Source organism: Fukomys damarensis, unplaced genomic scaffold, assembly GCF_012274545.1.
Source record: "Fukomys damarensis isolate Sample0158 unplaced genomic scaffold, DMR_v1.0_HiC HiC_scaffold_16, whole genome shotgun sequence".
In the NCBI taxonomy this organism is placed as follows: Eukaryota; Metazoa; Chordata; class Mammalia; order Rodentia; family Bathyergidae; genus Fukomys; species Fukomys damarensis.
The window spans coordinates 55548692-55575244 of NW_022900928.1; the positions used below are offsets into that span (position 1 = coordinate 55548692).

Genomic DNA, 26553 nt, shown 5'->3' on the forward strand with positions numbered 1-26553 from the left:
GCTGAATTCTGCAAGACATTTAGAGAGGAACTACTGCCACTCCTGTTTAACTCTTCAGTGAAATTGAAAGAGAAGCAATACTTCTGAATTCATTCCTGAAAGCAAGCATCACCTTGATCGCCAAAGAAGAGAAAGACCCAACTGAAAAAGAGAACTATAAGCCAATCTCACCAATGAATATAGATGCAAAAATCCTTAATAAAGATGCTGGCAAATAGAATGCAGGAGATCATCAAGAAGATCATACACCCTGACCAAATGAGATTCATCTCAGGGATGCAGGGATGGTTCAACATACACTAATCAATAAATGTAATACACTATATTAATAGAGCCAAGGATAAAAACCACATGATCATCTCAGTAGATGCAGAAAAAGCAATCAATAAAACCCAACACGTACTCATGATAAAAACCCTCCAAAAAATTGGAATAGATGGTCTCTACCTCAATCTGATTAAAGCCATCTATGAAAACCCAACAGCCAATATCATACTAAACAGTCAAAAACTGAAATCCTTCACACTAAAATCAGGAACAAGACAACGATGTTCACTATCACCACTCCTGTTCAATATAGTTTTGGAAACATTAGCCACATCAATTAGACAAGAGAAAGAAATTAAAAGAACAAAAATATCTGCCACCTACCTCTCAAGCAAAGGTCCCAAGTTCAATTCCCAGTACCAAAGGGGAAAAAAAAGAATAAAGATAGGAAATGAAGATGTTAAATTGTTATTATTTGCAGATGACATGGTACAATACATAGAAGACCAAGAACTCCACGAAAAGTTTTCTAGACTCAATAACCAAATTCAGTAAAGTAGCTGGATACAAGGTTAACACAAAAATCAATAGCTTTCTGTATACGGAAAACAGACTCACTGGGAGAGAAATGGGACAATCAATTCCTTTCACAATAGCATCCTTTTTAAGGAAAGAAGTGGAGCTCAAACTTCCTTGTGAATATATTGTGAGCCTGATATTTCTCTAAACTTATTAATACTACTACTATCTAGTAGTATTAAGCTACTACTATTCAGGACTTTCTTCTCTAAGGCAAGAAGTGACTAAAAGAATGAAGTAGAAGAAATACTATAAGTGGAAAAGAATATTAATAATAATAGTGGTAAAAGTAATAATGATGAACTTATACCCATTTTAACCATGGAGCTGAAGATGCTAAGAATTTTACATAGATTATGTCAGTTAATTGTCACAAATAACTTTCTCAGGCAATCTAAGATGTCAGAGAATTATCTTAATTTAGTCTTGAAAGTAGGATGAGTTTTTCATAGTAGATAAGTCATATTCCCACTTCTTTTCTTTAAAAATTAATCTGAATTCACTAAATCATGGGGGTGAGGTAAATCTTTACTCATATAAACTGACCTCATATAAATGTACATATGTTAGCAATTTGTTTAGTCTTCTTATTTCCAGATGGATAAGTCTGACATCCAGAGATTAAAGAGATTTAATGAATTCAGGGCTGTGAGAGTCACTTCTTTCTCAATCTGTTGACACTTTGCCCACATATCATGACTCCATCTATAGTGAGAGAAGAGAGCTATGTGCCATTGCCCTGATCTCTCTACAAATATGTTCTACTCCATACAAAGAAATCTTGAGATATATTTTAGTGAATTGGGTTTAAATGACTAAATATTAAAACCTAGATTGCTCACTGGACTGCGGGCAAATTTCTCAAATTTATCACAATGCTTAGGAACTCAAAAGACCTGTTTAAGAAACTTCTATGTTCTCAGAACAATATTAGATCTGAATAATGTGCAAAAGATCACAAATTAGTATGAATTTCTAATTGAGTCTTTATTACTGGTGTACCTGGGTTTTTTAATAATTAATTTATTCATATTTAATGCCTGACATTTGATAAAAAAGGTGATGAAAAAGAAGTTGAGCTTAAGGAAGATGAAAAAACAGAATGTCATACAGTGAAGAAAAAAGGAGCGGAAGAGAAAAGAACACAGACTGCAGGGAGGAGGACTTACAGAAGACATAGAAGAGACCAAGCAATAGGATTAAAGCCTGGTCAAGCCATCTGAGAGTGTCCTCTGACCTCAAGACTGTTGAACTGAAGCCGCCATGGATTACTGAAACAGATGCCTCTCAGGGACATCCCTGGTGGCCAACACTTTCATGTTTATAGTCATGTTTACAGCAAGAGCAAGATGTAAATCCTTTGGGGTTACGAAAATGCCTTTCTGTTTTTGCTTAGTTTCTCACCAAGTTACTTATGAGCATATGCCTCTTCTAGTCAAACAGTTATAGTTTCTCAAAGCATTTTCAGTTCAATCTGCAAATGTTTTACCATTGTGTGGCTAATGATTAACTCTTGACTTTTTCTTAATGGCATTGGTGGTGGTTCACTGATAAATATAAAAACACAACAGCTAAATAATGAAAGCCTTCAAGTGTTAGACTAAGGAATAAAGTTGTTTAGTTATTGTAAAGTAGCACTTTTTATCAAAGCCAACTAAACAATTATAGGTTCAGGTCACATGGGATAATCTAATAATAAAAAGAGCTATTACAGGGAAATAATGCATGTCAAGGTCAAATTTATAAAGAACCTAATTTTTTAAGCTGTTTTTTTCTTTCTTCTTTTCATTTTTTAGCACACTACATATTGGAAATTTGTTCATATACTAATTTTTTTTTAAATGTTATTCATCGGGGTAAGACTACATGTCATTAGTGAATATAGTTTCAATTTGGGGCAACTGTAACCTCTCAAATGTCTATTCTGACAAATGTATGAGAGTAAGCAGAACTACAAATATAAGGATGAGATTACTACCCATTTCTAACTAAGAAGCCTGCCTATAGCTTGATTTTTTTAAATTGCAAGGAATATAGGAACATGTTTAAATGATAATTGTATTTTCTCAATGAGTACCATTCCTTATTATTGGAATTGGCAGGGGGCTTTGGCATTTGAGTCATCATTTCATTATATCTATTTCTTATCCTGGTATAGAAATTAAATAGAGATACAAGCCAAGTCAGATATAGGGCAAATACTCTGAGGCAATAAACTTAAATTGAATTGATGTTTCCCAAATTTATAAGATGAATAACATTAGTAATAATATATTATGGTTCAGGCACACTTTCAAAAATACTAACTTCAATTCTGAAGGCCAAAAATATTTAAACCTTCCTAGCTATATGTTGAAATTCCATAAAACCAAACTGGCAGTTTCAATATCCTCTAAATTAAAATGCAGAATAATACCAGTTTTAAAGCAACTACAAATGTGGACAAAAATATGCATTTAATAAGTTTATTCCATTCTAAAATGCAAAATGGGCAGTAATCACTCACTGCACACACATACATACATACATACAATACACACAATTTTCACACTAAAATCTACTTATGTGATCAAATAGCAACAATAATAATAATTCATTCAGGCTAAAATATTTAAATGCACCAAAGCAGAATCTGTATCTGCCCATAGGTAATTTCAAATCATTGGGTTTATATGCTATGATAAAAATGTTACTAACTGATTTCCCTAAATCATTTAATTCAGTTATTATGAATAAATGTGCATCACCCCATTTCTCTCAAATACTTTACAAAAATGTTTCCATCAGCTTTTTGACTAGATTGTGTGTAAAATGGTTCCAGTGAACTGCAAAATTTTAAAGGTTAATCAATTATGAAACCAATACTGCATTAAACCCTCAAAAAACATCTCTGATTCTGCTTTTAGGAGGATCTTTTTTCATTCATTCATCACTGCCAACACTCCAGAATAGGTGTAGGTTATAAATACTGTGGTTTAGATCTAGAATTTCCCCAAAATTCCCATGCACTCAAAGTGGGGCCTTTGAAAGTTGATTGGATTATGAGAGTGCTCATCAGCAGGTGAGTGTGCAGTAAGGAAGGGGACTGGTTAGAGGTGGGCATGACCTAGAAGGGCATCTTCTCCCCAGATCCTCCCTTCGTTCTGTTTCCTGGTAGCCATGTCCCTCTACATGCTGTTTCTGCCTATAAGCCGGCTGCCCAGGGACTGAGATCTGGAAAAACTGAGCCAAAAGAAACCCCTCTTCTTTTAAATTTGGGGTGTCTTAGTGACAAAAAAGTGACTAAGAAATTAAGTTTTTCAATATTTCTGCAATTCTTCCTTTCTTTAGCTCATAGCTACCTGTTTTCCCAAAGTACTTGAAAACAAAATGAGTAGCCTAAATTTATTTACCATGACGGAAAATGTAGACAAGACACTTTATTGAAAACTGAATGACTATACATTCAAATATCTATCCTAAAAATCGATGTTATTTTCCATTAATAACTAAAAGTATATTATCAAAAATAAAAAGTCAATACTGAATTTTTTACATTTATTATTCACTTTAACATTCTCTTTTCAAAATATTTTATGTGAGGAACAAAATGTGTACTTTAAGATTTATTTGTGATGTCTTTCCTTCAGTTATTTATAATTTATGACTCAGATTTCCCAAACTGAAGCTCAAAGAAATCCACAAAGAGATACAAGTCACACTATTCCCTCAATGAATGAATATGCACTAAAAGGAATGAATCTCTATTTCAATATTAAAAATAATCAGAAGTGTTGAAGCAGTCAATTTCCAACTTTTGAGGAATATATTCTTCTATATATTAAGATAAATGTGAAAGGCAAACTAATATGAAATTTAGAAAAGAACATATTCATAGTACATCTGGCTTTTTACCTATATTTATATAAAGATAAGAGAGTGAAAACCCACAATATTGAAGTCAGTCAATATTTCTCTCACAGCTTAACTTCAATCAGTGGAAGTATTCATTAGTTTATAATATTAGATTTTTGGTGAGTCCTATCATTTTTGCAATTGCTATGGCTAGTATTAATAAATGTCTTCTTTTATATGCTGAAATAAATTAATGAATGAGGCAGACACTTTGCAAAATGGCTGGGAATAGGGCCAAATCTTTTTACATACAACCAGGGACAAGTAATCTTCTAAATGGCACTTAAAGCTCTTGCATAAATAATTACAAGTACAGCCAGAATGTAATTTATCGAAATAATTATCCATTCATCTAGTTCCTATCACCCATCTCATATCCATGGATACTTACTTACCTTGTCTTTATTTTCAGTACCAGAAGCCTCAGGCTTTGTCCTAATCACAAATGGGGTGGACAGTCGCAGAAGGACCCTCTCAAAGGTGGCATGGACCTTTGGAGAAACAATCTCAAAGCAGTCCTCAAACTTGAGCACTTTATGAGTGTCATATCGGAGCTGCTTTCTCAGGCCTTCCCCCAGCTGAAGGACTGACATGTTGGGGTCAAACATCAAGTGAAAAGGGAAGGCTCTGCAGAAGGTGTTGATGCTAATTCTGAGGTCCGACGGAACTTGGGAGGTTCCCCGCGGAAGGTTCTTCGTGATGTTGGTGTTTTCACATTCTTTGATAAGGAAAGTAAGACAGCTACAGTTGCCCGGGTTTGAGCCATCAGAACACAGCTTCTCATTTGCAATCTCTTCCACTTCCACATCCAGGCGATAGATCTTCTTTCCTGCAGCCTTAATCATCCCCAGCATTGCAAACCCCACAATATGGTGAGGATGGAAGTAGTGGAGCATGAGAGAACCTTCAGGGAGTTCTTTGCATAGGAAAGATGATGACTCCAGAGTGGCCTGTTTTCCAAAAGAAGTTCTAATGTGTTCCAACAAAGCATCGAAGCCATTAAAAAAGTCCTGCAATGTGCCACCTACAGCTCGAAGAACTCTCTCATTCTCATCGAAGCATATCTTAAAGAATTCCTCTCCAAATCTTTCTTGGATCTCCTGAAACTTCAAACCTAAAGGTAAGTGAAAGCAAATGTTAGTAACAAATATAAATGATTTGAGTTATAACTTTTAAAGTATTTATCATTCTGTGATTCCCCAACCACTGTTTAAGTTGATATTTAGAAATAGAGCTAAAACCAGTGGCTTCATTGTAGGCAGCTGGGTGGATGCTCATTGAACAGAAGATTAAATGTGTCAATTTTAATAAATTTATAGAAACTGAAAAGAGATGTTTTTCAAATGACATAATTAGTGAGTGAGGCAACAGGGCTATTTCTCTTGGGCTCACAAATTTCACACTGAGGTTAATTCATTCAATTTGAATCAGAAAAAGTTAACTCATGTTTTGGATGCTTCTAAGGAATTAATGAGAATGAATGTGTTTGTCCATTTGTTTTTCAATAGATTCTATTTTTAAACCATGTACGGTTTCATGGCAAAAATTGAGTAAACGGACAGATTTTTTTCCAATATGTCCTCTGCACATACACATGCAGAGTTTCTCCATTGTCAACACCCCCCAGAGTAGCATATCTGTTATAGGAAGTGAATCTATACTGACTCATTGTTTGCACCTATGAGGCAAGCAGTTACATTAGGATATGATGTTCTTTATATTTGATATAGAGTCTTACTGTGTAGCCCAGGCTTGCGTCAAATTTATAATACTCCTGCCCCAGCTTCCCAGGCATTTTGAATTTCAGGCAGACACCATCATGTTCAGCATTGGTGTCACACCTGATGTCATATATCATGTGGGTTTTGACAAATGTATTCATAAATATAGTATCATACAGAGTAGTCTCATGACCCTAAAGATTCCCTAAACACCTATTTATCTGGTTATTCCATCTACCTACCAAGACATAATAAGCTTTTTAAATGCTCCTAGTAGAGCTACTCTTTTCTTTTTAATCCCCTACTTTACTTGCTATGAATATTACCAATGATAACATTTTTTCTCTAATGATTTCTACAATCTTTACAGAATATTCAAGATATCTTTATATTATGTCCATATACCATCTCTATTGCCATCTTACTTCTTATCAAAATCCATTCATCAAGTAGAAAATATCCTAAAAGGGGATCTGTTGTACATGAGGAGGGTAGGCCATTAAAATAGCAAGGGGATTCAGAGGCCCAGTGTTGGCAATGTCATTGAAAGTCACGCAGGTCTGCTAGGCCTCAGGGAAAAAGAGACACAAGTGAAATTTAAAATGGCAGAATTTGGAATGATTTGTATTCTTTCAACCACAAAAAATGAGAGCACAGAAGAGCAAAGCACAAATTGATCAGAGAATCAAGGTCTGTTTTTCAACATTCATATTTCCAGATGGTCTGGCAAAAGGAATCCTACCTCACCAAAGTAAAATTATGATGAAAAAAATAGATAAGTAAATGAACACAACTCATTATAATTTGAAGCAAGATTGCAGGTGATCTAGTGAGACTTTGTTGTTGAGAATGATCTGAGAAAAAATATAGAAGAAAATTATGCCTCAAAGAGGAATATAGAGAGTTTCCCTGGTGTGAATATTCTGCAACAATGCATAAGATTCTAATAAGATTACTGACATTTAGAAATTTGAAGAAAGGAGCTAAAGGTGTAGGGAAGGTGTGATGCGTAGGGGAAGAACAAAAAGGGAAAAGAAAAAAATGTGAGAGAATGAAAAGATGAAAATAAAGTGTTTGTAGATGGGGAGGGGAGGAGGGGGTGAAGGGAGGGCAGAGGTAAGGGGGAAAAAAGAGAATCAAGACTTGCCACGTAGAGGTACATCATCCCAACAATGAATGTAACTGTACTGTATCCCTAAAATGTACCAATAAACTCAATAAAATTTAAAAAAAAAGAGGAATATAGAGAAGACTTGAGTTTGTATGTTAAAGATAGCTTCTACAGTCACTATTACTTTTGATTTGGCTAGAATAAGTACATGTAGTGTACACAGTCACACTTTTTGTCTACTGTTCCAACTGATGAGAAAATCCTGAAAAGCGGGCAGGACTGAGAGTTGACCAAAGCATGTGTCACTAATCCCCCAGAAATACAGGCTGTCTGTGGTTTGGACTGCTGTACCTACCCTTATCATTCCCTGAGTTTTCCATCTATTCATAAGCGAGACAATAATAGTTGAAACACATTAAATATATCTTGAGAGCTTAAATGGGGTCTAACTGTGGTAGCCCAGTTAAGAGTCCAGTTTGACAAAGTCTTTAAAATCAATGTGACATAAAAACTAGAAAACCTAAATGAGCATCTCTTTATCATGACACATTTTACATTAATTGTAGTTTCATAAATTTTATGTTCAAGGCTACCTGAGAAAGTCATTTATTAATATAAAAATATTCCCATGCATCTTACTTTGCCATGTTATAAAATTGCTCTTCAATATATGTTATATTTGGCCAGGGATTTAGCTCAGCGGTTTGGTGGCCTGCCTTGCAAGCCCAAGGACCCGAGTTCAATCCCCGGTACCAAAAAAACAAAAACAAAAACAAAATGTTATATTTGCTAACATTAACACCAGCTAGAGTTGATAGTAATAGCATATGTCAGTTCAATTATCTAGTGTGGAGAAAGAAAATAAGATAGGCAATATTCACTGAAGTTTGGTTCCGTCTCTGACTGCTGTGTTGAAACTGCTTTCATAATTATTTAAACTGACGTATACTGTTGTGTCCTTATCTCACTTAACCTTGTCGGTTATTTTTTCTTTAATTTGATGCTATCACTTCTTCCTTCTAAAACTCTTAAATCTTTTAGTTTTCAAAAGAATGGCTGCTATCAAGAAATCAACCAATAGCAAATGTTGTCAGGATTGTGGGGAGAAAGGAACCCTGCACTGTTGGTGGGGTGCAGACTGGTGCAACCACTGTGGAAATCAATATGGAGATACCTCAAAGAACTAGAATTAGAGATTCCATTTGACCCAGTTGTCCCTCTACTGGGTATCTTTCCAAAGGAAAATAATCATATCACAGTGATATAGGAGCATCCATGTTTATAGCGGCACAGTTTGTAATAGCTAAAACTTGGAAACAGCCCAAATGCCCATCATTTGGAGACTGGATAATGAAGATGTGTTTTTTCTATAGATGGAGTACTCAGCCATAAAGAATGAGAAACTAGAGTCATTCATAGGAAAATAGATACATATTGAGGCCATACTCAAGTGAAATAAATAAGACACACACATGTAAATACCAAATAGTTTCTCTGTTGTGAAAAACTAAAAGTGCTAATAAGATCCAAATTGTATAATTGACAATGTGAACTAGGAAGAAAAGGGCTAAAGATGTAGGGGGAGTGGGAAGGGTAGAGGAAAGGAAATAAGGAAAAAGAAAAATATGAGAAAAGGAAAAAATGGAAACAAATTCTTTGTAAATAGGAGAGGGTGGAGGAGGTGAAGGGAGACAGGGGTATGGGGAGAAAATGAGAACCAAGACCTGTCATGTAAAGGTACAAGTTCCAAATGATAAATGTAACTATACTGTACACCTAAAAAGTACCAATAAACTCAATGAGGAAAAAAAACAATATCCTCCAGTCTGATTAGTTATGTGTGAAAATTCACATTCATTTCCTTCACTGAAACTTCTTTCTAAGCCAAGTCTGTACATCACTATTACTACAATATATTATAACTAAAAATTTCTGCCACAAATTAAAGCTATGTCCACATTCAATGATGGTATTCTTTGCTGCTATTAAATTTTCTAATTATGAATTTCTTATTAAAAACTAAATTCAAAATAAGAATTCCTATAACCTGGATATCTTTGCCGAATTACAATATTTCATACATCACTGAAAATATTACATGGATTTTTGTGTAAACTTTGAAGATTATATATTTCAAGGACTTAATTCTAAAAACATAGAGGAAAAAGAATTACTCCTAACTGGAATTTCTCCTAACACTGAAAACGTCCTCACAGTTGTTAAGTGAAGAACACAGATACAAAGGCAGTAGAGTAAGCTCATGTTCTATTCCTGATGGTAGAACTTCAGATAATCATCCAGAAAATAACCAGTAAATAAATACACCAGAGGCAACAAAATACTCTGTATACAGCATTCTATCAGCTGGAAATCCTTGCTTCTTTAAAAAGTACCTCTGTATTTTAAGACACAATGACTGCTCATTTTCAAATGATGACACTAAGGCCCACAGGATGCTATATCATGGAGATTTAATAACTTTTATAACATTAAAAATGTGTTTTAGATAGTATATTCAAACACTATATGTAGAAATTCTATATAAACTGCAATAGTCAATTAAGTAATAAAAAATTTTATTCCTATAATTATTAAACTCCACAAGATCAGAAAACATTCTTACAATTTTAAACATTTAAAACTAGAGAACAATCACTACAACTGCAGCAAATGTACTATGAATCAATAGCTAAGGTTTCCATTTAAAATGCTATCTCAAAAATTAGAAAGCACAAAGTATTTCAGCTCAGAAAATTGCTGCAGTTCTTACTCCCATTTCTGCCTATAATTGACAAAACTCCCTACTTACAAAAAATCACTTGGAACGTAACTTTTCATCTCCTCATATCACAAGACGCTATGATGGCTTGACACTTAGGTCGATAAGAATACATTTCCCCAAGATGCAGAATTTATAATAAAACTGCTTTCATTGTAGGGTAAGTTAAAATTCAGAATTTTAAATGACTGTAATCTCCTTTCTTAAAAGTGAGTAGCCTAAACGCTACATCTTTTAGCTCTAAGTGAAATGAAATGTAGTCTGTTCTTCAGGAATGGCCCATTGTCTCGCAGATGCTCTCTCATCACACCTCACATCACACACTGCTTATAGACAAGGATCTTGTTCTATTGATCCTGACATACCTATCACTAGCATAATGCCTGGCAGGCAGAATAGCATTCTTTCACAGAAACAAAGCATTCATCTAAGTAGTTGTTTGATAAATATTATAATTTTTTAAGGTCACAGTTGTGTCACATCTAAGGATATCAAGACAAAAAGATTTTTTTTTTATCTTGTGGTCTCTGTCAGATCATGAAAATACACTGTGATTGGGCTATCACAGGGGCAAGCAGGACAAATTCAGAAAGGGGAAAAAAAAAGAATATCTGCCTTTTCTTGAGAGAATGTTTGAAGAGAACCTTAAAGGAAAAGCAGGTATTCAAAGACCCAATTAGGAAGGGATGAGCTCCTAGCAGATGCATCATATGCAGTACAGATGGAGGAAGGGGAGAGAGCCCAGTACCATCAGGGAAGAAGGTAAACTGTATAATGGCTGGCAAACAGGAGTGGGGCTGAGGAATTAATTAATCAGCATTGTAGAAGTTGGTCTTGCAATTACCAAAGCCAGAATCAAGGACACCAGTCAGAGAGATGATAAAATGTCTTTCAAGGGGAATACAATACATTGAATATATATTATAGGCTTCATATACAATAAGACTGGAAAGGGTCTCAAGCAATGTACTAATATTTTCATCTATTATTTAATTCTTTTCCAATTTCCTACATATCTTTTATGTCCTCATTACACAAGTGAGAAACATTAAGAAATGTGTTCAAGATTCTACAACTATAAATAACACAACTAGATCACAAAGTGAAGTCTGTAATAGTGACTCTTGTAACAAGCACAGTATTAAAACAGTAAAACCTATGCATATGGCAAAGTGAGCATCTTGCTCATTGTTACATCATCTGCCTGAATCACTAAATACTGGCTGGATGTTGGGGAATTAATGTATCACTGAAGACAATAGAAAACAGCAAGAGGAGATAGTCAACAGTTATCAAATACCACAAGAGGTCAAATAAGACAAGAACAGAAAACTGCCTACTGTATTTGTCAGGTCTGTGGGGACTTTTGACAGCAGTTTCAGTGGAGGGGTGAGAACAGAAGACTGAGCGCGATGGGGTGAGTAGTATGTAGCAGATGAAGAAGTAAAAATATCTCCTTTCAGTCTAATAAAAATGTTATTTAATAGCTAAAATTATTTATAAAATATTATTCCAGTAAATTATTTATATTATATGAAATTATTTATAAAATATTATTCCAGTAAATTATTTATATTATATGAAATTATTTATAAAATATCATTCCAGTAAAGAAATGACACAAAATAGTTTTTGCCTCCCAGAGAAGATTTAAGGTATATGTTATACATCTGAATAATAACAAAGGACTCCAACTGCTGAAATTATACGAATAAGGGAAATTGATTTGAATCTGATTTATCAAGATAGTCTCCTTTTAATATTTGCTGGGGTAAGCAAAACCCTTTATATTATAGGTCAATAAGTCAAAGTATTGAGATAATAGGTTAAAAAGAAGGCTCCTATCACTTTCAATCGATAAAGGTAAAGCTAATATTTGCTATTTTTGGAAGCATATTATTCTCCCCCTATTACTAAATTAGAGACATTTGCATCCTATGACATAGTCAAATACTTATTATAAAATGTAGGTTAACTCAATTGTTATTAAATTTTTTAAGTTCTATTATATCTTATAGATAAGAGATATATTCACATCTTAAAAATACGTTAAAAGGTTTTAATATCTTTGAGCTGACAAATAATTTTCCAAGTATTAAAAGGGGAAAACTAAAATATTTAAGATTAATTCTCAAGTACACAAAAATGCATATTACATGCATCAAGAAAAAATTTATTTGTGATGATTAAGTTTACAGTTTGTAATTTTGAAACTGTCATTACATACATTAAAATACACATAAGATATTAATTTTAATAATGAGAAATGTACCATAGTGTGAAGAAACTTTATCTGACTACACTGGAATAAGTTTTGTCACCTACAACTAAACAATGGAGCATAATCGGTATATTTCAGTACTACCAGTTGGTACTTCTTTTCAAATCACAAAGCACACTTCTGTACCTTTCACATGAAATAACATATAGTTCCTTGTAGTAGATAAGTGTCTGTGATCCTTCAGTTGACTATGAACAAAAAGGGAGAACAATTCATAAAAGTACAACTTCTAAATGTAGCATGGTGTAGAATGAGATAAAGAAGCAAGGGGAGGAAAGACTATAACTAAATTTATTATAGAAAGAATTCCCCCTAACTTAGAAAATCCTGAATCTACAAATCTAAATATCCTCAAATGGCAAGAGTTTCAATCAGGCTTCCCACACACACACACACACACACACACACACACCCTAGGAATATATGGTTAAATTCCTGAAAAAGCACAAACACAAATACTAGAAGATAGGTAAAAGTAGAAAAATACAGGTACAACCAAAATCTAAGAGTTCATTAGCCAGCTAAAATATCTAGCAAAGATTCAGAAACTATATTACATCAGCGAAACTCCTGAGAGAAATAACTGAGACAACACTAAAATTTAACAAGAGATGAATCAGAATAGAGGAATCAAGATAAGTGAAGATGTCAACAAGATCAAACAGCAAAACTAATAGAAAGCAAAATTATGCAAAAAATAGTTATTATAAACCAGGATGGAAAAAACAAAACCATGTAAATCATGTAATACAGGAAAAATAAGCAAATAAATTATCTCGTTGTGTGATGAAAACTCATTCTCTCTGATGAATTGTACTTATAGAAGGTGATTAAAAATAAATGACTGAAAAGAAATTAGCAGACAATTCTATAAATTAGTAGACAAAAAAAATGTAGGAAACTTCAAGAAAAAGGAGGAAGGGAAAAGCAATAATAATGTGCACAAGGTTGCATTAAGAGAAGTGCTGAACTGTATAGAAACATTATACAACAAAAACATAATCTACAAAGAAGATGTAAAAGACATAAAAGGAGTAACACTGCACCTCAGCATATAAAGCAAAAACAGCTAGCAATTCATTGCAAATGGGTATGGGATTTCTTGTTGAAGTAGTACTATGAGTATCTGATGAATCTTACACTGTAAATGAGTGAATATAATGGTATGTGAATTATATTTCAATAAAGCAGTTATACATTCTTAAAATTAAGAGTGAATAAAACCCTCCAATTACAATTAAAGTGGGAAACTTTATTACCTCTCTCAGAATCATATTACTCAGCCAGATACAAAAGCAAAGGTTCAGAGATATTAAATAAAAAGACATACAAAACAATGAGAATTTTAAAAGCCTTAATAAAAATAAAAATTTAGTGAAAAACATTAAAATGCCTGCATCAGAACCATAAAGATACAAAGCAAAGTCATAGAGAAATTAAATATTAACAATCCCCAAAAAGCTAAAACATATGGTCAGAAAAAATGAAATTACAAGAAACAGAATTTAAAAACAAAAGGAACAAACTCAAAAGCACATATAGTACACATGTACATACAGTATTTATTGCACTTTACAAACAAATCACAAAGTCTACTCAAATACTTAGTTACAAAAATTCTAATTTGTAGTATCAATTAAAGAAATAAACATTTTAAATAACAAAAAAAAAGGTGATAAGACAATCTGCTTGAAAGTTAGGTAAGAAAATCCCTTGGACCAAGGAGAAAATCAAAATTGAAATTATAACTTCAAAAAATCAATGAAAAAAACTCTATATCATACAAAATCCTACAAAGCATAACAAAAACTGTACTCAAAGAAAAATGTGTATGTAAATGTTTTCAGTAACAAAAATAAATAAGAAAAAAACAAAAAAATTTTTGAATTAAGAAAATTAGGGCAACTGTAAGAAATTAAGAAAATGATGGCAAGTGTAAGAAAAATTAAAAGCCAGGAAGTGCTAATAGATAAAAACTAAGCAAGAAAAATATGAATATAGAATGAGAAAAAAAGACATGAGTATGCACTGAGAAGAGAGACGTATACGCTTGTAACCCCAGATACTCAGAAGACTGAAGCTGGAGGACCTAAAATTGGGGGCAAAGCAGGGACAACTTACACAGTCTCAAAAAAGGCGTGGAGGTATGATGGTGCAAACCTGTCACCCCAGCTCCATGAGAGCGGCGGTAAGAGGGGGAGATGGAGGGGCTGAAGAGGGGAGAGAAATAAAAGAACCATGAAACTTTATGTAATTGAGTGTTTAAACACACTGCGTATGGATAATTGGAAAAATATAAGTGACCAGAATTGATCGAAAAAGAAATGAACAGTCTGAGTTCTGGCTAGCCTTGAAGAAAAAATGAAAAATTATAAAGTTATTTCAATATTTTCAGGCCATGGGAGGAATTTCAAACTACTCAATTCTTTTTTATTATCTATCTAAAATTTTCAACGTTCAATATAGTATACTAAAACAAATTTCTCTTATGAGTATTTTCTACAATTGTAGCAGATAGAATCTAGCAACTTATACAGTAATAATACATTATGTCCAAATAATACTTACATAGAAATATAAAAACAATTTAACAGTATAAATCTATCAACATAAATTATTACATTCATAAAATTAAATAAGAAAATAAAAAGCTATCCAAAGATTCTGAAAAATCTGATTCAACTGACAATCTTAATAAAAATTTTGAATAAAATATTAATATAAAGAAACTACTCGAATACAATAAAAGCTGTTTCCCAAAAGCAGAAGCAAAGCTTATTCTAAATAGTGACAGATAAAAAACATTTCAACTAAAATCAGATTTAACAATTGTGCTTGATGTTCCCTTTGCCGTTCAATATTATCTTTGATATTATAACAAAAGCTGTTAGATATGATAAAAAAAATAATTAGTATACAAGTTGAAAGGAAGAGTAAAGTGATATCTTTTTGTGGAAATAAATATGTGTATATGAGATTTTTTAATATTATAAAATATTATTTAATTAAATGGGAAATAATTGCTTATTTAAAAGATGGCACTAGTTATCTGAAAAAATAATAAACTTAAATTTCATATTATACCTAGAATCAAATCCTGATCAAGTAAAAATTTTAAATGCAAAAGACAAATACATATTTTAAAATAAAATCTAATAACTGTATGCATGCCTTAACTAAAGTAGGCAAACAGAAAAAAAAGACAAAAACATATTTGATTTGTACTGTATAAAGCTAAGATAAAACTGTCAGAACAATGAACCGAATATTATTTTATTTTCATTAATACACAAATGTGTGTTCTACGGATGTGCAGGATGCACATCCCCTGATTATTACTACTTTGCTTTAGGTTACCATGGTCAGGTATTTCATTCCTGATTTTCTGTTTTCTCCAATCTCTCTCCAATCTATTCTCCACACATCCTTTCTAAATCACAAATCTTATTATCATTTCTATGCTTATAGTTGACCATGACTAGTCACTACCTTCAAAATGAACTGGGTACTCAGTAAGGCTTGATCCAGCCTTGACTTTATGCCCCATTCCATCCTTGAATTTCAGTTTCACCCCTTTACACCAGCCACTATGAACCCCGTGGAGTTTCCCGAACAAGCTCAACAATCACTCATTTCTGGACCTCAGTACATGCTAGTTTTGTGTTTTGTTTCTTTCATTTTATTTAACTAGAATTCCCTTCTCCTACCTAACCCACTTAGTTATCTGCTTACCTTCATCTTGCATATTTTTATGTCTAAATTCGTCCAAAATGCTTTCCTTGACACTTTAAGACCAAGACAGATTCCCTGTATGTTTTAGGCTTCCAAAGAATCTTGTGATTACACACAGCATAGCTTTTATCACAGCATAACTCCTGGTTGCCCACTTCTCTAACCAGACCTAACCTCTTTGAACATAAGGGTTATATCCGGCTCACCATTTATTCATTCCTTCATTTAAAAAATACTCTCTGTATCAGTCTCTATACTGAGTACTAGTGATGGACAATTGGTCAAATAGAAATGAGTCTTAGCCTCACTATGTGACAGTTAGAGTAATCCAATAATTGTACACCCAAACCAACAACTGCACAAACAAATATGAATAACAATGGGGAATATTATGTAAGGTGCTGAATTACACAAGAGCACATGACTGGGTCAAAGAACACTTCCTTTAAGAAGTGACATATCTAAAGGATGAAGATGAGTTAACCAGGCAGCCAAGAGGCAGATAGGGAAGGAAAGAAAACACTCCTTGCTAAAAAAAAAATACACACACACACACACACACACACACACACACACACACACACAAGTCCTGGAAGAGAAACTGACAGGGAACTTGTAAGAAACTAAATGAAGGCTGCTATTGTAATCTTTATCCATGGTACAATGTCTGGTCTGTAAAGAATTATCTGAATAAATAGAAAAAAAATAAGTAATAAATGAGTGACTACAGCTGTGTATGACTGACCATGTGTCCACGAATATGTGTTATATATGAAGCATATACATGCATGTCTGTTACTCTCATACATGTGTGTATACGTATTTGTGTCATTTTCATTACTGCTTTTCATAACCTTCGATGCTCTCAAACAAGCCTGTTTTAGTCAATGTTGACCAAATTATGCCAAATAACTGATTTGGTAGGATTGAATGTTTATTGTTTGATATGTCCTTGTTCCTTTGCCAACAAATCATCACAGGTGTTGATTACTAAGAAATGGACAGATTCAGGAAAGCACATGTAAGATCAGACAGCTTTATGGGGGCTCTGTGTTATGCTTGCTAGCTGAATGACAAAGAGTTCATCCCATTCCTCAGTCTTCCTTTCCTAGCACCCTAGAATGTCGCTGGAAGAGACACCAAGCCAAAAGCCTAGCAGTAGAGGCAAGAACTCAAACACCCAAGATAATTACAAAGATGTGCTGCAGGAGAACCTGCTTAAACTCTGTACCCACCCTTAGACCTGCAATCTGCCACATTGTGAAAATATGGCCGAGGTTCACAGGATTTGTAGGGAGCTACAGATAAGCACCCTATCATCGCCCACACACACTTTTACCAGTCTTAGCTACTGGTAGAAAAGGTGGGGGTGGGGATTTCCTTGTAAACACAAATTCTGGCTTCTGCTGGTGATGACTAGCCTTTGCAAATTGGAAGCCACAGTGGTGGCAGCAAGAGAGCATAATTTCCACATGGATGGATCCTTAGAGGGCTTACTTAGAGCTGTTAATCACTGTTAATGCCTCTTTGATTATTATGCTTTTCAAAATTGCTAAATTGTGAACTCTCCTTTGCCCATCAGTGGCTCCAAACAAGTCTTGGGAGCTATACTGCTTTCAAGTTTGTACAAAGAAGATTAACATTTACAACAAAAGTTGTGCTGTACTAAAAAATAAAATTTATGATAATCTGAATTTTTTTACAATTTTCCTAATTGAATTGGGTAATAAATACTTAGCCAAGCTCCTAAAATATTTCATTAGCCAAATGGCACTAGGTTTTAAGCATGATAGAAATGAGCATACTGTATCATCATGATTGCTTGATAAAGCTATGACAGTAGCATCTGACACAATTTTTTCAGCTTTCCCAAACCAGCAATTCTAATACTTGTATACCTTTGGAGGATGACAGCATGTCGTTATGTATATACCGGCTTAAAAGATAATTTGCGCATGCACTGCTTCGCATCATATCAACGATGAAGCCATCAAGTACACTGGGATGTCACAGGTAACCCAATCTAACCCCCTAAAAGGCAGCATTTCTTCCACTACTAAATATTATCCTTCCTCTACTAAATATTACCAGTCACAAACATCTCATGAAGTCTGCTCCTCCAACCCTGAGTATTTCTACAAGTTACAAAGCTTTGTTCCATTTTCCATTTAAAATGTTCCTATAATTTTAATCTGCAAGGTATGCTCGGTAGTGATTTAAACCAACGTACATCCTCTCTTCACAGAAGTCCTCCAAAGTACCTAAGAAGAGCTCTCATATTCTCCTTGTCTTCTCATCTTATATCTTCAAAGAACTGATTCAAAATGCATTAAAGGCAACACTAAAGAACTGCTTAAAATAGAGCAAAGGTGCATCAGGAAAGACACCATTTGTGTGATGTGGAAGGCCACTATAAACTATGCTTTGAAAACAAACAAGAAAGCAGTAGAGATACAGAAAATCTATTTCAGATAAGAGAGGAGCTATCATGAGAAGCTCTGTGCCAGGGTTACAATCTTTTGTGCATACATGCTTTAACTTGGTAAAATAGATGTCTATTTATTCCTCACTAGACTGTATACTTCAAACTGTTTTCCAGCATTCACGTTGGTTTCTTTGCCCCATGTCATCCATATTTTTCATGTCCAAATCCCTTTTGAGTGTGCATACAAAATATGCTGCCCTGGGAAAGGAAGCAATTTCTGACTGTGACAATGAGCATGAGTGGCATATGTAGGGCCTAGACCAATAACCAACCACTGCCTCTCTAGCATCCTGGCTAAGGCCACCCTGGGAAAGGTTAAAGTCAGCACTCCAAGCACAGCAACTATTCGTACTTGTTACAATCTCAAAGCAAATCTGACAAAACACTGAGCTGTGTTTGTCATTACCCTATCCGGTCTAATTCCACAAAGAGAACACATGAAAAAGTCTAAGACATGCAAAAGTTGACCCAAAAAAAGGTCATCTTTTAAAACTGGGAGAAGACAATACACAGTCATACCTTGGTATTCTGCTGCTTTAAAACGTTGAATTTGGTACCTCAAGCATTTCATGGGAAAATGTTGTTCCAGTACTCATCATTTGTTACACACTGGACAGGCAAGCTAGAAAGAACTTCGTGTCACTTGCTAATGACTCACTACCTTTTCCAGTCAAAACAATTTTTTGGTACTCATTATTTTTGAGTATCTCATCATTCGTGGCATATCCTGGAACATTAATGATGACTACCAGCTACCATGATATACCTGAATGCCTCGATTATTATAAAAACTGTAATCTGTTTGCTTATATTATTTGGTGAAAGGTTTGTTTAAATTCTTCCACTCTTTCAACAGTTTTTTTTTCTGTGTGCTTTTCCCATTTTTATACATACTCACACATATTTTACAGCACTGGTTGAATAACACTCATAATGTACACAAACACTGCATTTTTCTTTCTGTGTATTATTGTATCTAATGGATTCTTTGTTTGTAGCTGTCATCTCTCAGCTGAGCTCTGACTCTGCAGTTGCCTGAAGTTGAGCAGAGTTGCCTGGATCAACTATGGCCTCCCTTCAGCATCCTGTATCTAAAGACAAGGGAGGTATTTGGGAGGTAGAGGGTTGTAGTACAAAGGCTCCACTTTCTTGATTTGGGCACAATATGAAAAGATCAGCCAAAACTTCTGCTGTGATAGCATCAGCATATCAATTTAACTTCTCCTATCAACTCATCTACTTTTTCAAATCCTCACAAGGAAACAGTCTGGGGAAGCCACTCAGGTACAAACATTCTACTTTTCATGAAAAAAAAAAGGATAACAGTGGAGCTGAGAGGCACAAAGGATTGTTTTCATGCTTTGAAGCCTAATAAGATTTACCTGCTTGGATCAGTGATCTTGAGTGCAAATTCCCCACCCCAGTTATAGCATCATAAACATTTTCTCATGCTATAGCATAATTTTTCATGTTTCTCATTTAAATAGCTAACATTCTCTAAAGCAGAGTTGTCATGTTTTAACTGACTCCCTATCTTTTGACTATTTGTTATTACCAATATTTTGTCAGCATAAAGAACAATTAGAGCCAGGCATGGTGACACACACCTGTAATCCCAGCACTTGGCTGAGACATGAGGATTGTGAGTTTGAGGTCTGCTTGCACTACATAGAAAGTCTTTGACAAAAAAAAAATAGGAAGGAAGGAAGGAGAGAAAAAATAATAAACCTCATAAAGTTATTATTTGATGGTTCTTTCTGTTTTGAACTATTCTAAAAGATTATCAGGTAAAATTATTATTAAGAAAAAGATATAAAGGTATCTTTATATATACCAATATGAAGATATACCACCAGGATTACTAAGGAATTTGGGCAGATTCTTTTCTGTATTATTGTGTCTTTGGCGCAAGTGTCAAAACACAATGCAATGTTTGAACAGTCCAAAGAAAAGTAGAAAGCAAAGTGTTATATAATTAACTTAGGCAATGTTCTGCTATACTTGTCTAGGTGAGTCCATTCATGCATAGTGCCAGAACCCAGACTATAATTCTTGAAAATATTTATAGAATGAATAAGTGAGTATTCAAATTGTTTTAGATTTTCACTTAAAGTCAAAGAGGTGCCTTCATGAAGAAATGTAAAGCAGATAGATAATGTAAAATATGTAGACTGGATACTGATAAGCCCTTGGCTTTAACTTCTTAAATTATACTCCTGGCTGGGGATTTAGCTCAGCAGTTTGGTGGCCTGCCTTGCAGACGCAAGGACCCGACTTCAATCCCCAGTACCGAAAAAAAAAAAAAGAAGTTAAAAGAAGTGTTTAAAAATATAGCTTATCAAAAACAAAAATTGGGCCAGGGATTTAGCTCAGCAGTTCGGTGGCCTGCCTTGCAAGCGCAAGGACCAGAGTTCAATCCCCGGTACCAAAAATAATAATAATAATAATAATAATAAACTATACTCCTTCCAAGCCACCAGTGATTGTGGTGGTGACAGTAATAAAACACAATTGGGTATGTGTTATATCGTTTTCCATTCAGATCTTAGCACCAAAGAGACTAAAAAAGAGTTGAGGGACACATTAAAGTATTAGCCAACAAAAGCAAAGTCAACCAAAAATAATAAGCCAAGATTATGATTATCTTACCAGGACACATGCCATAATTTCATAGAAAGGAGTATCAGAGACCAGAAGATATTAAGGTAAATCTAAACTCTTAAATTTGGGGGCTAGTAAGGAAAGAATATAAATTGGAGTTGTTATACCTTGTAAAATGCAATGGAAGATCCTATCAATACAACATAAAAATCATTTTCTGTTGTCATTTCTCACAATATCCCATAAGAATGATCTCTCAAATCAAACTAATCTATTTAATACCTCATGTTTACCCATTGGTCATTCTAGCCTGTGTCTTATCACTTATATTCCTGCACTTGGAATGCCAAAAGGAAAGTCAAAATCAGAAGAGACAGAGAAAAGCACTCTACTCCTGAGAGAGGGAAAGTAGGGAAAACATATGTCATGTAGAAGGGGCTAGAGATGCTTCATATGCACAAGGCCTGGGGTTTGATTCCCAGCATCACACACACACAAAAATATATAAATATATATAGATAGATAGATCTATCTATATATATTTCTCATAGGAAATAAAAATGTTGAAAACAAAAGCTGAAAAACAAGGAAACAGCACTCACGACATGGTTTATTCTTAAAGGTAGGCTTAGGGATACCTAACCTAAAAGAGATATAAAATAAAAATGTCTAAATTTAGAGCTTTTCCCATAAACTTTCGTCATTCCCACAACACTCTTTAACTCCTAAAGAAAACAAAAGGTTATATGAGAGATCTGTCTTAAGATGTGAAAGCAAACAAAAATGCATTATCTAAAAGGTCAACTGAATCTAGTTCTTGACAGAAAAGAAGATATTACAAAGCTGTAAGATCTTGAATTCACACACAAAGAAAGATGCCACATTCCTTTCAAAAGCGTGTTTAGTATACTAGAAAAAGAGTCACAATTAAAACTAAAAGAGCAAGCTGGCTTTTCTCTTCTTAGCCCATTCTCAGCCTTGACAGAATATTGTTGCTATTTCCTTTCTGGTTTCCAGAGGATGTCAAAGGTCAACATAATTTTGTTTACTATTCCACTCACCATCAAATGGTTGGCCCTAGGTAACCTAGAAGACAAAAAGATATTTGAGACTTTTTTGGGGGGTAGGGGGTGACTGCAGTGATCTTGTTCTGAGTGCAAAGCTCCTAATATTGACAACCTTCTTTTCAAACAATTTGTCTTTAAACTTAAGTTCTGCTGTGCGTAGAACCTTTATTACATTAAAGCTCATTGCTAAAATCTCAACTTCATACTGAGACTACTTAGACAAGCAGAATGAAAACAAAGCCAATTCTACTCACGTTCCTATTTAGTATTAGCAACATTTACTCTGTCCCATAAATCTCATCTATTAGCCCAATGTTGTATTTTTTTTCCTCACTGAGTTTATTGGTACATTTTAGGTATACAGTACAGTTACATTCATTATTGGGATCTTGTACCTTTACATGACAGGTCTTGGTTCTCATTTTTTCCCCTTGTCCCTGCCAATGTTGTATTTATACTGTACTAAAATGAGAGTGAAGACAATGATCTGGGAACACCACTGCTATTTGGGTTTTTGCTTCTTATTCCCAGGATTAGGTACATTACAATGTTTAGTTAAATTTTTTCTTCCCAAAGGACCAAGACTATGAGTCAAGAGAGCATAAAAGTGTGCATGTACAGGGATTAAAGGAATAGGAGAAGAAAGGCCAAAAAACATAGAAGACTTGGGAGGACATTTATCTGTTTCATGTGTCTGTTAAGAGTTCTATGATTGAAATTTCAAGGTAACTCATTTAAATTCAATTATTTCTATATAATAACTTAGATTTGAAAGAATTATCTGAAACAGATATTAGTTTTGAAATTGATACTTCATATGGCTATCCAAAGAAAACGGGAAATGAATGTCCAACCTGTGCTGTGTGTTGTGACCTGTCATTAATGTAAAGATCCAAGTAGTAGTAATTACTTTATCTAATAGGAACAAAAATTTTCATCTTCCTGTAAATGGTTCACTTTACACACCCATGAGCTCAATTTAAACACTAAGTACCTACTTAACATGATGTCCTGCCTCAGATAAAGATTCTGTTTAATTAAACACACTGTTGTATAGAAATGCAGAAACCACTGCTACTAAATATGGAAGCACTTCTATAGTACACTGATATATTATCTAATAACTGATGACAGGCTGTGAAAAGTAATTTACTCTGGTATTTAAAATGTCAAGAAGCAATCAAAAAATCAGAGTCTACAGAGGAAAATGTGTCAATGAATGATGAGACTTTTGAATTCAGGCCAAATATTGAGGAAGTCCAAATTACAATAATATAATAGTAAAAACATTAGAAGAAGAAAATTCTATTCCTCATGCAGCTGTCAGTCATTTAATATCAAAAAAATAGGTAACGTAAGCAATAGAAGTAATCAGTAGTTTTTCTTTTCAAAGACCTATCATTAGTAGATAGTATGTGCTATGTTAGAAAACAATAAATAAAACATTCTAAAACATGAAAGAAGTAATCACTTATCCTGATATTAATTGCCCTACAGTATTAGATAAACAGAATAAAGCTGTGCTTAGATTCTACTGCAATTTCACCTTAAGGTCCATGTCACTAAGTCAGAATATAAGTGAGACCACAAAATATAAAACTCCACAGACCATGTCCAATGTGGACAGTGATTAAGTAGAATTTGGTGCCTTTGTTAATGATACTAGGAAAAAAAAAATACATGTGAGGGTAAAAACAGACTATAAGGTCTTAAACTTACACATGTTTGCTAGTCTACTTTTGTGTTATTTTCTTTTAACTGGAACTATAACTCAGTAGAAACATAAAGTCCCTTTGGCCTTATAATCTATTTTAATTCTACCTTTAATCAACAAATTTTTATCCTTACAGCAAAGTTCCAAGAATATTTTTTTTAAATTCCCATATTCCTCTACCAAGTTTCACTAATTTGTCAGCAATTTGCTGCACTTTCTCTCTTCCTCTCTGTCTTCTTTGTCTACACACTCACACACATACAAACTCTTTTACAGTTAAGTAGCAGATATTATGCCTCTTTTCTCCTAAGTATTTTGCTTTACGACTATCACCTAATCTTCAGTCCACATTCAAATTTTGCTTATTGTTCCAATAATGTCCTTTACAGCCACTTTTTTCCCTATTCCAGGATCCAGAACAAGATCATCCTTTTCATTTGTTTGTCCTTTCACTTTAGTTTCCCTTTCTCTAGAACATCTCCTCAGTCTCCCTCTGCTTTCAAGCCACATTTCTTGGATACCTACCGTTCTAGGGACTCTGGCCTTGGTGGTGTGGTTACAAAAAGTTAAATGTGACCCCTGACCACTCAGTACTCCCAGCCAAGTTGAAGAAAAAGCTATGTAAATAATTAAGAAGCATGCTATGATAGAAATATAAGGTAGATTCTTCTCATTTTTATCACCCAAAGTTCTTCATCTCTGGATTTTTTTCCAAATGAAATTAGGAAAATACATCTATATCCAGAATCATCATCGGTAAAAGATATTTATGAATATTTTAATTCAAAGAGTTAACCACAGTAATACAAAGTGCCATAAAGCAGCATACAGTAATTTATGCAAACATAATTGGAGGATAGTTTAAAAACAAATAGTTCTTTTGATATGTTACAATCACCATTTATTTTTCAGAAACAGAAAAACATGTGTCATGAGGGGGGAATCTGTACTCCTTTTCTGTAGTTAGAAAAATCTATATTCAAATCTAGTCCCAATTATGTAAAATGGGAATAATATCTCATTATGGAAGTCAACAAGGCATGAAATAATACTTGTAAAAGTTCTTTATAAATAGCAATGCATTACCTAATTTATACAAGTATACAAGTTTATGTATGTGTATATATATATATGAACTAATGCATATATGTGCATATGTAGATATATTATATGTATATATATATATATTACTAGAATTGCTTGTGAAGACACAAAATTTGAAAGATCATCATTAATGTTATTTAAGCTCTTTCAACTCACATTCCATTGTCCTATTTTTCTTCACAACATGCATCACTCTGAAGTCATCTTGTTTGTCTCTGTTATTTTTACTGTCTACTTCACTGCTTTCTGTCTGCTTTTTTTTTCTGCTAATTATCAGTACCTAGAAAAGTGCTTGCAAATAAAAGATACTCAATAAATATTGGCATTGATGGAACAAAATATTTGAAAATTATTCCTTTAATAGCATGATCATTACCACTACAATATGTAGACTTCATTAGAAATCTTTTCCTATAGTTCATAGCATAAACTTTAGCCCAACTAAAACCCCACTGATCATTCATAGCCCTAAGTTAAAGAAGTTTTATCAATTTACAAGAAGCCAGAGTCTCTTGATTACTAAGTATTCTATCTAAAATATTGTATAAATTTGACACTAAAACAAAAATAGAATGACAAATTAAGATAAGCAAGGTGAATGAGCTTTCACACTACACAGGAACATGGATTCATATTAAAGTCACACTGTTAAGTAAAAGAAGCCAGCAAAAGACATCATGACATATGATTTCACTTATATGGAATTCTGAAAAAGCTAAAGCTATGGAGCAGCAAATAGATTGCCAAGGATCTGGACAGAATGTCAGAGTTGGATAGGCAACACACAGAATTTTTTTCCAGGGAGTGAAAATATTTCATATCATGCAGGAATGGTGAATATATCACATAATACATTTATCAGTGCACATGAAATTTAGAGCACAAACAGTGAAGTTTAATGAATACAAATATATGTATATCTGTGTGTGTTACAATGGTAGCTCAGTTCACAAACACTATTGTTTACAGTTTGGTTTGTAAACAGAAGCATTTGGCAAAATTTTGTTTTTATTTGCAAACTCTGCATCAGTTGACAAACACAACCACAGACATCTTTCCCACACAGACACAAATGTGGCTATCTTTTCCAAAATTGTGGAACAAGTTAAGTTCATGAACCGAGTTACCACTATCTTAACATTTAGCTTTATATAGCTATGTGTCATCTGTGTGTGTATAACACACACACACACACACACACACACACACACACACACA

General features: G+C 33.9%; 1 protein-coding gene and 1 long non-coding RNA gene across 2 annotated transcripts in view; one reads left to right on the forward strand and one right to left on the reverse strand.

Annotated features, from left to right (window-relative positions):
* Positions 1-26553, reverse strand: part of Gucy1a2 (guanylate cyclase 1 soluble subunit alpha 2) — a 475983-nt gene that overhangs the window by 211515 nt on the left and 237915 nt on the right. Inside the window, exon 5 of the mRNA XM_033764307.1 lies at positions 5136-5854. Coding sequence (XP_033620198.1) covers positions 5136-5854 — 719 coding nt within the window. The remainder of the gene's footprint in view (positions 1-5135; positions 5855-26553) is intronic.
* On the forward strand, positions 11577-18794 carry LOC104874829. The gene is made up of 3 exons (XR_783885.2): positions 11577-11768; positions 18229-18377; positions 18610-18794. It is a non-coding gene; the product is annotated as an uncharacterized LOC104874829 (long non-coding RNA).